The 16,323-nt window shown below is 44.3% G+C and overlaps 2 protein-coding genes across 2 annotated transcripts; both read right to left on the bottom strand.

Moving 5' to 3' along the window:
- Positions 1–943: 943 nt before the first annotated feature.
- On the bottom strand, positions 944–3,111 carry LOC139354377 (uncharacterized). The gene is made up of 2 exons (XM_070998601.1): positions 2,356–3,111; positions 944–2,047 (listed from the first exon to the last, which is right to left on the bottom strand). Exons 1-2 carry the CDS (start codon positions 3,109–3,111, stop codon positions 944–946), a joined length of 1,860 nt encoding a protein of 619 aa, XP_070854702.1.
- A 5,078-nt stretch (positions 3,112–8,189) lies between these two features.
- Positions 8,190–11,174, bottom strand: LOC139354376 (uncharacterized). The gene is made up of 2 exons (XM_070998600.1): positions 10,881–11,174; positions 8,190–8,861 (listed from the first exon to the last, which is right to left on the bottom strand). Exons 1-2 carry the CDS (start codon positions 11,172–11,174, stop codon positions 8,190–8,192), a joined length of 966 nt encoding a protein of 321 aa, XP_070854701.1.
- Between the last annotated feature and the right edge of the window lie 5,149 nt (positions 11,175–16,323).

The raw sequence follows: 16,323 nt of genomic DNA, 5'->3' as shown, positions 1-16,323 counted from the left end.
CCAAAGGGATGTGGCTTAAGTCAGGATCTGACACGGTGCTTAACGGTCGCCCAATTATGAAGTGGGCGGGTGATAAGTAGTTGTTTTCGGTATCCGATGTGTAGCATAGGGGCGCGAGTTTGTCACTGCGCTGATTTGAGCAAGCAAGGTACGCCTTTTTTCGAAGGTGAGCCTCGAATTGCCGGTAACTCGGCGCAGATGCAGGTTGACACAGCGAACTGCCGACTCCCATTTCCCTCCCCAATGAGGAACTCTAGGGGGAATGAGTACCCACTGAATTCCATCATCCGCCAGAGTGGATGTGATGATGACCTTGTGTCGTTGTGATGAAAGCAATACTTGCATTTCGTTAAGGGATCGCTTAACTCCAATAAGGTTTGTCCCGTTGTCGCTGAAGATCGCGCTACACATACCAGGTGTATGGCCGAGGTGACCATGCAGACAAACAGGCAAATTTTGCCCTTGCTGATACGTGGCCTCCGAACTTTGGCATCTTTCAGATGCCCCCCTTAGGGCTCTCTAGGATTCTATCCCATTGGAATTTCGCAGTCTTTCTGCGATGCGCAGTGTTTTGAATACTATTGTGGCCATGTTGCATACCGCAGACCAATTTACTTCTCATTCAAGCATAATGTCCACCTGGTTACAAGCGGCTGGCGTCCTCCCAACCCTTATGCTCAGATCTCTTCGTTCATTTTAAAATCTCGGACAGACAAAAAACACATGTTCTGCTCCTTCATTATCCGACTCGCAGAGTGGGCAGCGCGGAGAACGTTCATGCTTTAACCTATTCAGATAGTATTTAAAGCATCAATGTCCCGTCAACAGTTGCGTTAAGTAGAAGTCCACATGTCCATGCTTACGTCTCAGCCATCTCTGCTGTTCTGGGATAAGCTTATACTTCCATCGTCCTTTGCTACTATTTTCCCACCTCTCTTCCCACTTAGCAATGGTGAGTTCTCTGCACCTTTTCCGTAGGGATTCTGCAGTTGCGACCCCTGCGGAACGCACTGCATACCCTTAGGGCACACAATCCCTGCACGGAGTCGCCGTCTTGCATATAACTTCCATTTTTTGTGGCTCGAGGCCATATGGGAGCAGCGTACATCAGCGTGGATGTGACAGCACTAACCAGTAATCTACGTCCTGGTTGCCTTGGTCCCCGAGTGTTCGCCATAATTCGCGAGATCGCGGCCGCGGTCTTACTTGCCTTGCCACTAGCGTACGCTAGGTGTTCTTTGAAAGAAAGCCGGTGGTCGATCATGACGCCCAAGTATTTTAGGCTTGGACGCGATGTAGTTGTGGCTTCTCCAATTTTGATAGTAACCGCCTCCACTTTCTGCCTGCTACTTATCACGACTGCTTCAGTCTTGTGCGCTGCCAAGGCGAGTCCCTTGGAGTCGAGCCATGCGCTTGCTCGTTTCCCCGCTTCGTTGCAGATTCTTTCCGCATCTGGTAGTTTCTTTGCCGTAACCACTGTGGCCACGTCATCCGCTAAACCAATAAGTCGTGCTCCTTCGGGCATCGTGATCCTAAGTATCCCATCGTACATGACATTCCATAACAAAGGGCCTAGGACTGATCCTTGGGGAACTCCCCCGGTGACCCTGTGGGTCGATTGCCCGGAATCAGTTTCATACAGGAGCAGGCGGCCTTCAAAGTAGCTCGCTATTATTCTCTGTATATACACTGGTACATTTATGTTGCTCAGTGCATTTAGTGTGTGGTGCCAGCTGGCGGAGTTGAAAGCCTTTTTTACATCCAACGTTGCCGCTATGCAGTACTGCTTAGTGCCGTACAGCCACCTTTTCCCCGCAATGACTTTATCTGCGATTTCACACATTTTACCGACGGCGTCGGGATTCCATCTGGTCCCGGTGCCTTGTCGTCCAGTATTGTCTTCAATACCTTGAGGACTATTTCGGCACTTGTGAGCTTTATGCTCGCTCTGTTCACGATCAGTGAGGTTCGCGCCATACCCTCTTGCTCTGGGAATAGTGTTTCCACTATCCTTTTTAGACTGACTGGGCACGTCGGTGATGGCTGACTAAATAGCCGCAGCCGTTTTGTGACGAGTTTATATGGGAAGCCCCATGGGTTGGAGTCTATTCCTTCGCATATATTGTTAAAGCACCTACGTTTGCTCTCTTTTATAGTTTTTTCCAGGGCTCGTCTTTTTTCCCTGAAGTATATTTGAAGTGCCTCAAATTCGGGCCCTTCTCTTGAGCGTTGGTATGCGCGTCTTGCCCTGTGGCAGTCTTTCCTGGCTTCCGCAATGGATTGGTTCCACCAGTATGCAGGTCTTCTTCTTGATGGGGTTTTCCCCCTTCTCTGCATAGATGCATCACAGGCTACTTTGGTGTCCTCTGCGATCTGGTTTGCCCTTTCTTCAGCTGAGTCGCTTGTGGAGAAGTCCTCGAACAACATCTGTACCATCTCCACGTCTAGCGTTTCTATTTTGTAACCTGGCACGGTCTTTGGAACTCGTGGTGGGCCACTTCTAGAATTTATCGTGCAGATTATTGCTGCATGGTCACTACCCGTGTAGGTGTCACTAACCTCCCAGCTGGAGCCCGAGGCCAATCCAGCGTTCACAAATGTGAGGTCAATGATAGAACTGGTGCCGGCTCTTGAAAAAGTCGGTTTTGTTCCAGAGTTCAGCAGCACTAGGTCAAGTGCGGCGAAGCTCTCAAGTAGCGCCTTTCCCCTCGCGTTGGTTCGGGGGGAGTCCCATTCCGTAGCCCAGGCATTAAAGTCCCCGGCAATTACGGCGGGGCGATTTTCCCGGGCATGTTCTGCAATCTCTTCGATCGCAGATATTGCCTGGGGAAGGCTAAGGCTTGGCGGCAGGTAACAGCTATAGAAAGCTGTACCATTCACTTGGGCCCTAGCGAAGCAATTTCCGCATTTTTTCTTGCTAATCTGTCGTTTTGGATTACCGCAGCTCCATATTGCCGATTTTTTGCTATTATTTGTTACCCATTCTCCGGAATTTTTATTCCTGTATTGCTCGCTTATGAGTGCAATGTCTACGTTTTTCTCGATGACATTTTGCTCCAGCAACGATTGGGCATCCTCGCAATGGTTTAGGTTAATCTGAAGGAACTTCATTTACCCCTAAGCCCTTGCATAGCTCTCCTGAAGTACGGGCATTTCCCACTCATTGTTGGGTGATCGCAATCTTTCTCCTTCTTGCGTTTGCATAGCATGCAGCAGGCCTTTGCTTTGCAGCCTCTGGCTTGGTGCTCCTTTGCGCCACAGTTGTAGCAGCATTTTGAGCAGTCCTCCTGGACCCTGCAATTCCCTGCTATATGGTTAAACACCATACATTTCAAAAAAACCCTTTTAGGTGTTAGCTTTGGGCGGATTCTACGCCAGGTCCATCCCAGCCTAAGTTTGTCCTTCTCCAAGTGTCGCCTTCCTATGTCGGGCATAACTCTTAGTGTGGCGGTTTGGGTGCCTCCGTATGCCACCCTTAGATTTACCACCGCGGATTCTGGCACTTCCACATCGAACTGTGACTGAACCGAACATAAGATGTCCGCTTTGTCGGTGGTCTCATCGCTGTCTTTTACCTCGATCAGCATAGTCTCAGTCAGCGCTCTGACGTCGACTTTATTGCTCATTACAGCCTTCATTGCGGTCTGAAGCTCTACGATTTTAGGGTCAGAGAACTTGTTTAGAATAACTAGGAGTTCCCCCTTTGCTGTTCGCCTAACGGCCTGCACTGCTTGTCCTAGCTCATTAAGCTGTGGTTCAGCCTTAATCTTTTTAAGGATGTCGGCATAGGACCCTCCAGCGGAGGGTCATCCAGCTGCGATGACTATCGCGTCGTTCCGTGGCGGTCGCACCTTGGGCTTCCTAGCCTTTTGCTTCACCTGTGCCCACTCCTCTGGTTTCTTCCGAGGTTTCTGGGGCTTGCTGGTGCTCACTGTTCCAGCATGTTTCCCTTTACTTGCACCTTGACTGGCCTCACTTGCCGGTGCCTTATGCATCGCCTTTTTCGCTGGTACCGCTTACGTCATCCCAGTTTCTTGACCCCTGGGTCGCTTGCTGGTGCCGATCGCGAGCACTTCTGCGCAGGTTTTTTTAGCTATCTCCTTAGCTTTTTCTCGTTCTTCGACTATTGCACAGCCGACAGGACTTCCCTCTGGAGATAGTCAATTTCGTCGACTATGTCCCTCATGGGGTTTGTTATGGAACGCTTTCCTTCCATTAGCTTCTTCAGCTCCCTGGCCATTGATCCCAGGCCAGTCAGCTGTTTCATCATATCCCCCTGTTTCATCATATCAGCAGCTTTTGGGCTGCTTTTTTCTCCTGCTGGGGGGGTGCCAGGCTGCCTGCCACTGCACTCCACCCTTTTTTCTGGCGATCTCGCCATTACACTGCTTTTTTTAAACGGGTCAGCTCCCGTGTTGGCCCAGTCAGGTAGACTGGACAAAGGCGTGTGGAAGCCGTCGGCATTAGCCGGCGCCGCCAGGCTTTTGTTTGCCGGCGTGCCTCCACTATTGGTTGGCCCAACCCATAGGCTAGCGCCAGGGTGTTGTGCCCCCGATCCCCTGCCCGCCATTTCCCCGCCTGGGGACTTCGATGGTACTGCAGGAAACTTGGATCATTACCCGCAGTACCCTGCTGTTCTTCGATCGGACTTTGATATTTTTATAAATTATTTAATAAGAGGGATAAATCTTAGTACTAAGGTTTATGGATTTTATTTTCTAATTTTTTTTAAATAGCCGCCCAAAATTCCCTACGTGCTACGGCACGCACTTATGTGCTTGGCCTGCACCCTGTCCAAAGCTTGCTGCTGTAGCACCCGCAGCCCCTTTCGCACACTACGATCAGCTGGTCGCGCAAGCGCTTTCCACCACTGATTCAGTGTTTGCGAAAAAAGAAAGCGCGAGTGAAAAAATTTGGCATCTGCTAAACAAACAAACAAGAGTTAATAAGAGGCAGAGATGCCTCCCCTCCCTCACCAACGACCGGCCCCTGCCTGGCCGCAAAACCTGTTGGGGATAGAATCCCAAGCTGCTCCTGGATGTCGTCCACGGCCTCCCGTCCACCAGCTGATGTCCAGGTGCGTGTCCCAAGTGCTCCACGCCGGATGGCCGGCTGCACTTCTGGCTTTATGCTGAAAACTTTAAGGAATAAACGGAGCGATTATAGAACGCGTCCGCACTCTCTGCTTTCACAACTCTCTCTCCATAAGCAGTCGTGTGTTATTCTGCGAATGAGATTACGTGCTCCAATTATTCAGAATCTCTGCCGAACGATTACAAACAGGGAGGAAACGCCATGGTGAAGATTTCCTCGGTGCTCGTGTTCCAGGATCAGCTTCGAGATTCGGTGTGTTTTTGGTAACAAAACTGGGTGTTTTGCCTCTTGTGACAACTGCGATTGGTGCAGTCGTCCGCCTACCCTCAGCAATTCGTTTTCGTCTTTTGGTGCAAGTTTGACCAGCTGCGATCGGTTCCTTAGGGGTTTCTTGGCAAGAATCAATTGATAGTCCTCGTAAAAACGGCTTTGCGCGTGTTTTATAAAAATGATCCTTGCTGCCTTAATCTCATCAAATGTAAGAGATTTTGAGGCCCTATCGCAGGACGGGTTTTGTGTGCGTTGAATGAATCCCTTCACATAAGCGACAATGGGAACGAGCTTGATCCAAGAAGAAACTCGTGCGATCAGCTCATCGAGTGGATGAACCTGAGTTGCAACAGCCACTGAAGCCAAACATTTGGACTTGACTTCTCATTGAATGCGGTTGTCTGAAAGATAACCAAAAAGAGAATAGTTCAACTTTACCAGGTATTGATCTATGTCCCTTAGCCACAAAGGTCCATTCCACCACAAAAGGATGTCGATGAGGTCAGCAGCCATCAGACCCCTGGAAGCGCAGTTAGCTGGGTTTGATTTGGAGTCTGGTGCATTGGGCTGGTGCATAGGATAACCAGGAGAGCACTTTTGATGAGTCGGACCAGGCAAAGACAGTTATGTTCTTGTGACGTAATCCAGAAGAGGTCGAACGAATGATTTGGCTTAGAAGAAGTGCTGCGCAAAGCTCCAGACGTCGCAAGGATTGTTGTTTCAGTGGCGCCACCCTTGTCTTCGCAGCCACAAGGGACACCGAGATGGATCCGTCGTCAGTTGTAACTCTGCTGTACACCACAGCAGCATTCGCCTTGGTTGAGGCATCCGAAAATCCGTGAGGTTCGATATTGTCTGCGTCGTTGGCAACGAAGCGTGGTAATTGGAATTTTTGTAGAGTGTCTAGATCTTCTCTACACTTCAGCCAGTTGTCCGCTAGTTTAGTTGGGAGCGGGTCATCCCACTCCAAGTTTAAGATCCAGAGTTTTTGGAAAATAATCTTAAACTGTATTACAATTGGTGCTAAGAGCCCGAGAGGATCAAATATCCTGGAGACGTCGGACAAGACTTTTCTCTGTGTGCAATCAGGATTTGCCGCTAGACCTATGTTGTACGTTAGAATATCTTTTCCAGGACTGGCATCCATACTCCGAGGACCTTAACTGGCGACGATTGTGCGTCGGTATCATCCGTTTACATAAATGAGTTATTGGATACCCATTACCCAAGTTCAAGATATGCGCACGACATCAGCTGAATCAACTCGTCTCGGTTTCGACGCAGTTCATCCTCATTGTTTGACCCCTTTGATCATCGACATAAAAATTCTCCAGTAGGATTTGGTGAAATGGTGCACATGACGTACTGTAGGTTACAGTGCACAATTGGAAATGCTTGATCGGATCGGATGGATCCTCTCTCCAAACGATCTTCTGGTAGTTTCTGTGCTTTTTGTTAATCCATATTTGGCGGAACATTTTAACTATGTAACTATGTAAAGCGTAGGCACACAGCAAATAGATCGCGCTGGATACTGGGCCCTGTGAACAGAGTGTCATTTAAGGCCTTACCATTAGCGTCGCGAAAGGATCCATCAAAGACCACTCGCAGTTTTCGGCATAGTACTGGGTGGTGGGGAAGAAAGAACTAACTTCCAGTAGCGATTTCCCCTGGCGGCACATCACGCATGAGCCCCAGATTGATGTACTCCCACATAAAGTATACCTACTGTGTCCGCAGCTGCTCGTTTTGTTGTAGTCGTCACTCCATGTAGAGTTTCTCCGAATTCAGGACATACCGTGTTGAATGGAAGTTCAACGACATACTTCCCGTTTTCATCGCGACTGTCGGTGGCGAGAAAGTGATTCTCGACTTGTTCGTCTTCTGGTTCAAATTTTGTGTTGCTTTGAACGTTCTGCAGTTCCCAAAACTTCTGAAGCGTATAGTCGATATCCATGGTTGTGGTTAGTTCGATAGCGTTGCATGCGTTCGATGCGATGAAAGAAGTGATATCCCATCCAAATACCGACGAAATAGCGATAAGATTACCCTTGTTGTCGTACATTTTTCGTCCTGTGTTAAAATGTGTATCCGCCAGCTGCAGATACTTAAAAACCTCGAGTGTCGATGCGTCGATATTTTGGTGTTACAGAGATGAGGTGATTCTGCCTAGCAGGTGATTTGCTTTGCATTGCCTGCATTTGTTTATTGACCTGCGCCTATTGACCCCATGACCAGGTCGCAAGCAGTTGTAGCATAGTGATCTCTGCTTCACAAATGATCGCCTCTGCAAGCTCCCTTTTGCTCAGCTCCACTTCTTCGCAGCTATAATCGAGAGACTTGAAGAATTCCTACAGAGTGGGTGAATCTGTCTCCAAGCTGCGCTCAATCCACCTGTGCCGTGTGTCAGCGTCAAGTATCTCCAGGGCTAGATAGATGATCCAACAATCACGTCCCGTCTGATTTACCGCATCCAATCCACGGACAATTTCGTTTGTTCCGTCCGAAACTTTCCGTAGAACTGTTGCATCGATCTTTGTAGTTGTGGGCAGACTCATAAGCTGTTCCAAAAACGAGTTTACAATGTTCCGTGGACGATTGTATATTTCCTTAAGACGTTAGATGAGTATATTTTGCAGTGCCTTGTGCACATACAACCTTTTGGGTGCCCGCTCCTTGGGCCAAATCACTGAGTTTGTGTTAGACGCTCTTAAGTTTTGCTCGTCTCCTTCCGCTATCTGGGCAAGATTCCCACTAGCCTGTGGATTCGGTTGGACATGAAGAAGGGAATGATGATTTCGTTTGCATTGCATGCACTTGTATGTTTACTTGCACCTGTTGACCCCATGACCAGGTCGCAAGCAGTTGTAGCATAGTGATTTCTCCTTCACAAATGATCGCCTCTGCAGTCCAGACATATCCAGAAACTGCTGACAGCCATATAGAGTGTGTTCTGTAGAACTACATTTGGTGCAGCCTCTATTTTCAACCGCAACCATCGATTGTGTGATCCGTTTTGGTTTTTCAGGATGTGTTGTTGTCTTGCTTCCAGTCGCAAGCTCCCTTTTGCTCAGCTCCAGTTTCTCGCAGCGAGAATCGAGAAACTTGAAGAATTCCTCTACAGTGGGTGAATCTGTCTCCATGCTGCGCTCAATACACCAGCGCCGTGTGTCAGCGTCAAGTTTCCCTAGGGCTAGATAGATGATCCAACAATCGCGTCCCTTCTGATTCACCGCATCCATTCCACGAACAATTTCGTTTGCTCCGTCCGAAACCTTCCGTAGAACAACTGCATCGATCTTTGTAGTTGTTGACACGCTCATAAGCTGTTCCAAAAACGAGTTTACAATGTTCCGTGGACGATTGTATATTTCCTTAAGACGCTCCCATGCAGTGTTGTAAGCCGTGTCCGTAATTGCCAAGTGTCGAACCAAGTTGGCAGCCTCATCAACGAGAAGTGTTTTTAAGTGATGGAACTTCTGTGTGTTGGACAAATGCTGTTTGTTATGAATTGTGCTTTCATATATGTCTTGAAAGGATGGCCACTCTGTGTAGTTGCCCGAGAACCGTTTGATTTGAATTTTAGGCAATTCGCTCAGATTTGAATTCGCCGTGAGTACCGAGTTCGAAAATTCGCTAATGTGACGTTACCACCAACATGATCAGGCGTGTTCGGTGTGTTCTGACTTACGGGAAGTCGCTCAAATAGTTGTTAGTTTTGTTGCAGCAAGTTCGCGATTGCATCGTTGTTTGAGTGTAGCCCGTTGCCACCACTCGCACTGCTTGTAGATGTCCCCGGATCATTACTCCTTTCCTTGAGAATAGCACTTGCCCTTAGGTATTTTGCTTCGTAAGCCGCATTGGCGATCTTCGGATCGACATAGCCTTCCACTTCCTCGTGAAGCGCAATGCAATCGCTGAACTGGTTGAACTCCTTCCAAACTTCGTTAAGAAGCTCTGTTCGTGTGACGATTTTTGTGTGTGTAGCAATCTTTGTTTGTTCAGCCCATTCCAAGACACGTGTGATGTTGGACTTGAGTGTGGGTCGACTTTTCACTAATGATTTTAATTGTTCCATTGCAAACAATTATTCTGAGAATCAAAGCACTTCAAAAACAAATATAAACGATTTGGATGTGTGGATTTTATGTAATTTTATTCTTGCCAGTTGCGAAGCCTATTTGATACTGATATGAATTTCGCAAAAAGTCGACGTCGTCGCAGCGTTGCCAGTAATGAAAAAAGGGATAAATATATATGTATATCGGTTTTCTGATACATAGGATAGAAGGTTATTAAAGACTGCAACCGTTCAGAAACAATACTATACTCGATGCTTCAATCCTAACGACTTTAAAAATAGTTTATTTTTCAAAGTAAGTGAGCTTATTTTTAGTGTTGATCTTTTTTCTATAGCTTTACAATTAGTAATGCTTGGCTGAGGACTTAAGCTATAAATAATCATTCTATTAATAGAATGTGCATGCGAATCGAAACGTTTTTACCACGAAAATTCACCCAGTCACCGTTTTGATCAACTATGCGTATAGATAGTGTGCTTATTTCATCACAGTTGATTTGTAAATAAATTAGGTTATGTGGTGTCAATGTCATTTTATACCCAAGCGGAACATTAATGCTAAACTCATGTAACGTGTGATTCGGTGTATTATCTACACATGAACCGCTGATTATATTGCATTCCAAACGAATTGTATTAATTTTTAATATATTCACAGTCTGATCTGATCGATAGGTTTTTGTAGGATGTGGCTCTAGTACTTTTTGATGGAAACCAAACAGTTGTCCAACCGATGTTTCCTTATTAAAGTAAACTGACTCTCGCATGGTAGTTATTTTAACTTTAAGTGTATTATTGTTCAATTCGTCATATCATTCAATTCGTATGATCCAGTAGGAATTGTAATGATCCAGTAGAAATTGTAATAACATTGTCACCAATGTGTAAGAGATTATATTTTCATCAATATTTGGTATCGAATTATACATATGTGGGATAATACAAATTTAGTTTACTTTGGGAATAGTTACATAATGTTACTTAAAACTTTACTGAACGAATTGTTTCTTGATGTAATGTATATGTATGTCTTTAAAACCGACTTCTTCGCCGAACCACGCACTGGACGACTTCTTCACTTTACGACTTGCTGCACTCTCCCTCTTGGTAGCGTCGCTATTTCTTACTCCATGCTTTCTAAGAAAGACTCGATGTTCTTTTATGTACTCGATATTCTTTAGTGTACTCGATTAATAGTATTGGAAAACAAAATAATAAACGGACTGTAGGAGCGCAGTTCAAATTCAAAATAAGGAATAGGGTCTAAGCCGTTGATGTCACTGTTACTCTTACGCTGCAAGGGTCATACACTAATACTAAATTCCCCAATCCTATATTCGGCCATCCTACAATTTTATTCGCCCCTGAATAAACTCCATTTCTTCATGAATTCGGCTGCTGTAGTTGTTAAATTCGGTCCCTCATGGTTTCCTACTTTTTGTACTTCGTAGCGCCCATGTTTCATCTTCTTTGCGATCTTCAAGGGTCCGAAAAATTTTGGTCTAATCTTCATGCCTACTCCATATTGAGTGCGTTTTATACCTACGAGATCACCTAAGTTGTAATCTGTTTCAATCTTTCTTTTTTCATTAAACGTTTTCCTGTTCTCCTGCTGAACCTTTTCAATATTCTCCTGAGCTGTTCTTCTTATTTCATCTCTTTCATAGTTTAGTTCATCGATTTCGATGTCGTCGAAGAGCTTTCTAATGTCGTCATCTTTTTTACGCATATTTAATCCAGTAAGGATTTTATAGGCAGAGTATTTGGTCGTTCTGGGAGGTGTGTCATTAATGATTTGTTGGATTTTATCCACGTGGCAATACCAGTTCGCTTGATTATTCTGGCAAAGTTTGCTTAGCATGGGTGTAACAATTTTATGGATCCTTTCGACCTGTCCATTACCTCTCGGCATACCTGTTGTTATGTGTAACAATTGGATTCCTTGGTCACTGCAATAGTCCCTAAAGGTACTGGACGTAAATGCGGTGCCTCTATCTGTAACGATGCGCCAAGGGTTTCCGATTGCTGATTGCTGATTGCTTTTCCAGCCTGTTTAATACTTCGTCAGTGCCTGTTGAAAGCGTTGGATATAACCAAACGAATTTGGAAAATCCGTCTACCACAGCTAAAATGTGGTTGTATTTCTTTTTGGTTTAGGTAAGAGGACCGACATGATCAATGTATTAAGTACCCAGAGGTTCTTGGACTTTGTCAATTGGCTTCAACAATCCTTCCTTTTTTCCTCTCTTTGAGTCTATTATCAAGCACTCTACGCAACTCTTGACGAACCTCTCCACTTTATCTTGGATGTTTTGAATGTAATAGCATTTTTCAACTAGCTCTCGAGTCTTCTTAGTGCCATAGTGGCCTTCGCGATGTACAATTCCAATTATTTCTCCATGCATGGTTTCTGGGACGACTAGAAGCTCTTTCGCAACATCTTTATAGAGAATGTTGTTTCTAACGAAAAAATCGTCGCAACTTTCTGCGTTATCTAGAACTGTTTTCACGGCCTTAATCCACTCGTCCTTGTTCTGTGCTTCTCTTAAACGAAAGCAAGTTAGGCAGCTGAGCGCATCGACGTGTTTCATCTGACTTCCCGCTCTATGCTGTACTGTAAACTTAAACTCTTGTAACATCGTATTTTTTCATGGTCATCGCAAATGCTACGCAGTCGATGGCTCTCTGGTGTATATAACTTTGTGTAAAAAGATTATTGTTCTACTTTTAATATAATCTGCCAAGCTTATATCAAATATCTTGTAAGCAAATTGAGTTACATGGTCAGATCTATGCAAATTAAATATAAAACGCGCAATACTATTGTATGCTATTTTCAGCTTATGTTGACTTGCTACATCACAGTTTGCATAGATCTCTAGACTATAGAAGAGTGTGGGTATTATACAAGACATCGCAATTAGAAGACGCACACTAACAGGTAAGGAACATTTAACTAGTGTCAAGGATCTTATTAGTCCGCATGTTTTTCCTACAGCTTTGTTTACGTGGTCATTCCATTTCAAGGTTCTATTAAATGCGATACCCAAATTATTGGCGGTTTCCACGTACTCAATTGGTGTTTCGTTAATCATCAGGGGGAATAGTTCAATATAGCATAATTTCTTCTTAAAAATGATTAAGCACTTTGATTTTAACGGATTGATGGCAAGACCTTTGTTTTTTGCCCATTCATTTACTTTTGCAAGCTCCATTCTACAAATATCTAAACACTCACTAATTCTGTTTAAGGGACGACTAACATACATTTGAACATCATCAGCATATACATACATTATAGTAGACAGCACAGACGGAAGATCATTTATATGTATTGTGAATAATAGTGGTCCAAGAACCGAACCTTGGGGTACACCACGCTTCAGATAGGCAAACGAAGAACAAATATTAGACGATACAACATATTGGCGACGATTTTTAAGATACGAACACAAAAGTTTGACGGCAGTATTAGAGAAGAAATAAAAATTTTTGAGTTTTGAGCACAGGATTTCATGATTTACTGTGTCGAACGCTTTGCTGTAGTCCAGCAATAGTATTCGTCTGTTGACGAATATCTTCAGTTATTTTTAAGATGGCTGAAGTGCAGCTACGATTTTTTCTAAATCCAGATTGATGGTCATTTAAGAGGCTATTGGCAGATATAAAATTATTTATTTATGATGCGACAATATTTTCAAACACCTTCGAGAGGTACGGAAGAATAGATATCGGCCGGTATTCTTTGTTTGATTTAGGTATTGGGATAATTTTGGCGGTTTTCCAGCAATCCGGGAACGTAGACGTGGTAAGAGCCGTGTTAAATGTGTGCGTAAGGGAAGGGATAAGTTTGGGAAGTAGAATTTTTATAAATTTAGGATGAATATCGTCAGGTCCAATTGCGTTAGACTTAATTTTAAGAATATTATCTAAAATATCACATTGGTCAACACACATAAATCTAAACCTAGTATCACAGATGTTTTCAGGTATTGAATTCACGTACGTGTTGGTTGTGACCTCAGGAACTTGGCATTCTGCTAACTTAAGATTGAGTTCATCTATGTCAACAACTAGTTCCTGTAATGTCTTTTGTTTACCTACCCATAGAGCTTTAGTCTGTTTCCATGTTTGAAGTTTGATTTTGCAGAGTCGATTAGTTTGGTAACCGTTTTCCTCAAAGATACAAACATGCTGTGGTGTTGCGGTGTTTTGTATCTTTTCCACTTCTGGTATGCTTCATTACGTTTTATAATTGCCAATTTTATATGTAGGAAACAGGGATGGTCGCAAAATACCAGAAGAGCAAGCAATCAGAGAGACCAGGAGTGGTTGTCGTTTTTAATGATCCAGAGAGCGCGAGAGAGAAAAAAGCTCTAATAAAGTCAGTCGGTGCCAAGATCTCACGCGCTACGCATGCCAATAGGCATACCCTTTGTACATCATCAAATGTAACACTACAACTTAAGTTTTTGTATTTCTGATTCCTAATAATAATATAAAATAAACATTACACATAATAATTGAACACGTCGTTGTCCCAAGAACATTTGCATCACTGCGGAATTAATGGGGCCACAATTTTGGGGGCTCAACCGAAATAAATTTGGATCAAATACAAACTACAGTCATTAAACTAATAAGTTGTGAGTTTAAAAGTGGTATAAACTTGTGCATTGCGGTGGTAGTAGCAGTTGCTAAAAATCAAAATTTGCTGCGCAATAGAAGACAAAAAATTAGCAAGAAACAGAGTGTGTGACAACGAGAAGAAAATGTTGCGAAATTCAATTTTTGCAACGCAAAAGAAATAGAAGAAAAACCGACTCAAAGCCGACTGGCGTAACAAAGAAGAAAGCGAAAAATCAGCGAGTACCGAATCTGGGAGCAGCGCAAAAATTTTGTGGTGAACGTCAACTCGCGGAAGGCAGGATCGTTGGCGGTGGTCATCTGGACACAAATTAAGGCGTGGAGCAGTTACGGTAACAGGCGGATCACAGAAGCTGTGCGTCAGGAGAACACAAGGCACCTGTTCAGGGCGAAGAAAGTGGTGTTCAGGAGGCTGGTCAAAGCGAAAGAAGCAGGCGGATCGCAAAATTTGCGCGTCAAGATAAAACAAGGAAGCGGTGTTCAAGAGGCTGGTCAAGGCTAAGGAACCGGTGTTCAGGAGGCTGGTCAAGACGAAGGAAGCTGGAACTGGTACAGGAGGAGATCGCCGAAGAAGGGGCAGGAAGATCTGGAGTAGTACCAATAGTTGGCGAGCAAAGAGAAGTCAATTTTGGAACTGTATTGGTGGTGAACTTTTGGCGGCTGGAAGACGAATTCAAAGCTGTATTTGTGAGGCAGCGAGTACATCATTCTGGAGCTGTATGTGTGAGACGGCAGACGCTTCGTTCTCATGAAATTCTTGGTGAGTGGCAGAAAAATTGGCTGAAGGCGACAAGAGGAGACAAGAATTCAGGCAATTTTGGATGGCGAAAATTAACTACGAAGAGAGCGGCGAGACGAATTCCAACAACAAGAAGAGAGTCAAGAAGTGCTTTCGTATATAACGTAGCAAATTTCAAGCAGGGCATAAAGCTGTTGATTTAACGTAACGTATACCGTAAAGCAGTAATTTGGCTGTGTATTTTATATTTGATATTACTGCTTATCTATATTACTATATCTATATTACTCCTATATTGTATAAGTATATTTAAGTTTCAATATGAACAAGCAACAGGTTTTGGCACTGCTTGTAGCAGATTTACGCGAAAAGTTAACAGAGCTGGGACTCAGCACAAATGGAAGAAAACCTGAGTTGCAAAATAGACTGCTTGCTCACTATGGTTTGCAAACTGATGAAGACAATGAAGGCATCGAAGTGGATGAGGATGATGAGGGCTCTTTCGAAAGCGTACATTCCAATAATATGCAGGCAGGTGGTAGGTCCGAAAGAAATGCAGTCGTAGAAGGGCAGAACCTTCAGAGAGTAAATTCAGCTTCAGGTAGGTCGTGGTTTACATTGAAGGATGTGGAGGGAAGTGTGTCACAGTTTTCAGGAACTAATTCACCTGACATTAATCAGTGGATTGAGGAACTAGAAGAGTGTGCACTGACGGTGGAATGGAGCCAATTACAGATCTTTATTTTTGCTAAACAATTGCTCCGTGGAGCGGCCAAACTTTTTGTCCGTAGTCAGCGAGATGTTCGGGATTGGAGATCGTTGAAAAACATATTGCTCGACGAATTCGGTGTGAGGGTGTCATCAGCAGAGGTTCATCGTAGACTTGGCAAACGGCAGCAAAAGAAAACTGAATCGTTGCATGAGTACCTCTACGCGTTAATGGAATTGGCAAAGCCAATTGATCTTGATGACGAGAGCTTGATCGAATACTTTGTCGACGGTATTCCAGACTCCAAGGTGAACAAGGCTTTACTCTACCAAGCAAAAGGCATGAGACAGTTGAAAGTACAAATAGAGGCATATCAGAAGATGCGAGGATCAGGAAAACAAGTTAGGTATGACACTCATTTCAACAAAGGTGAGAAAGAGTCAGTAAAGGCAGTGGAAAAAGTTAGGAAATGTTTCAACTGTGGGGACGAATAGGAGAAAGCCAGATTGTGACTTTTAGAAGTCTGACAATTCCAGTGCAGATTGATGGTATTAACCTTCAGGTAGAGTTCCACATCATATCGGACGAGGACATGGCTTTTGAAGCTATTTTGGGTCGAACTCTCTTAGACAGCGTTGTTATGAAGATAACCAAAAACGGAATAGAACTGGTTCGCAGAGCAGAGAGTCAGGTGGTCACAGCACAAAAGCGCTACGTTCAAGAACAAGACAGAAGTTCATGCACAGAGTTGTTGGCTGAGTTTGGGAGCTTGTGTATGATCAC

The sequence above is a fragment of the Drosophila suzukii genome, assembly GCF_043229965.1.
Source record: "Drosophila suzukii chromosome 2 unlocalized genomic scaffold, CBGP_Dsuzu_IsoJpt1.0 scf_2c, whole genome shotgun sequence".
Classification (NCBI taxonomy): Eukaryota; Metazoa; Arthropoda; class Insecta; order Diptera; family Drosophilidae; genus Drosophila; species Drosophila suzukii.
Note: the sequence above shows the minus strand (reverse complement) of the source record. Positions and strands in the feature narration are given on the sequence as shown.

Coding starts and splice junctions, on each gene's coding strand:
- LOC139354377 (XM_070998601.1), bottom strand. CDS start 3,111: ATGAAGTTCCTTCAGATTAACCTAAACCATTGCGAGGATGCCCAATCG. Junction 2,048..2,355: donor AGATCGCAGAGGACACCAAA/GTAGCCTGTGAT, acceptor GCGGCTATTTAG/TCAGCCATCACCGACGTGCC.
- LOC139354376 (XM_070998600.1), bottom strand. CDS start 11,174: ATGCGTAAAAAAGATGACGACATTAGAAAGCTCTTCGACGACATCGAA. Junction 8,862..10,880: donor GGCGCTACGAAGTACAAAAA/GTAGGAAACCAT, acceptor CATAACAAACAG/CATTTGTCCAACACACAGAA.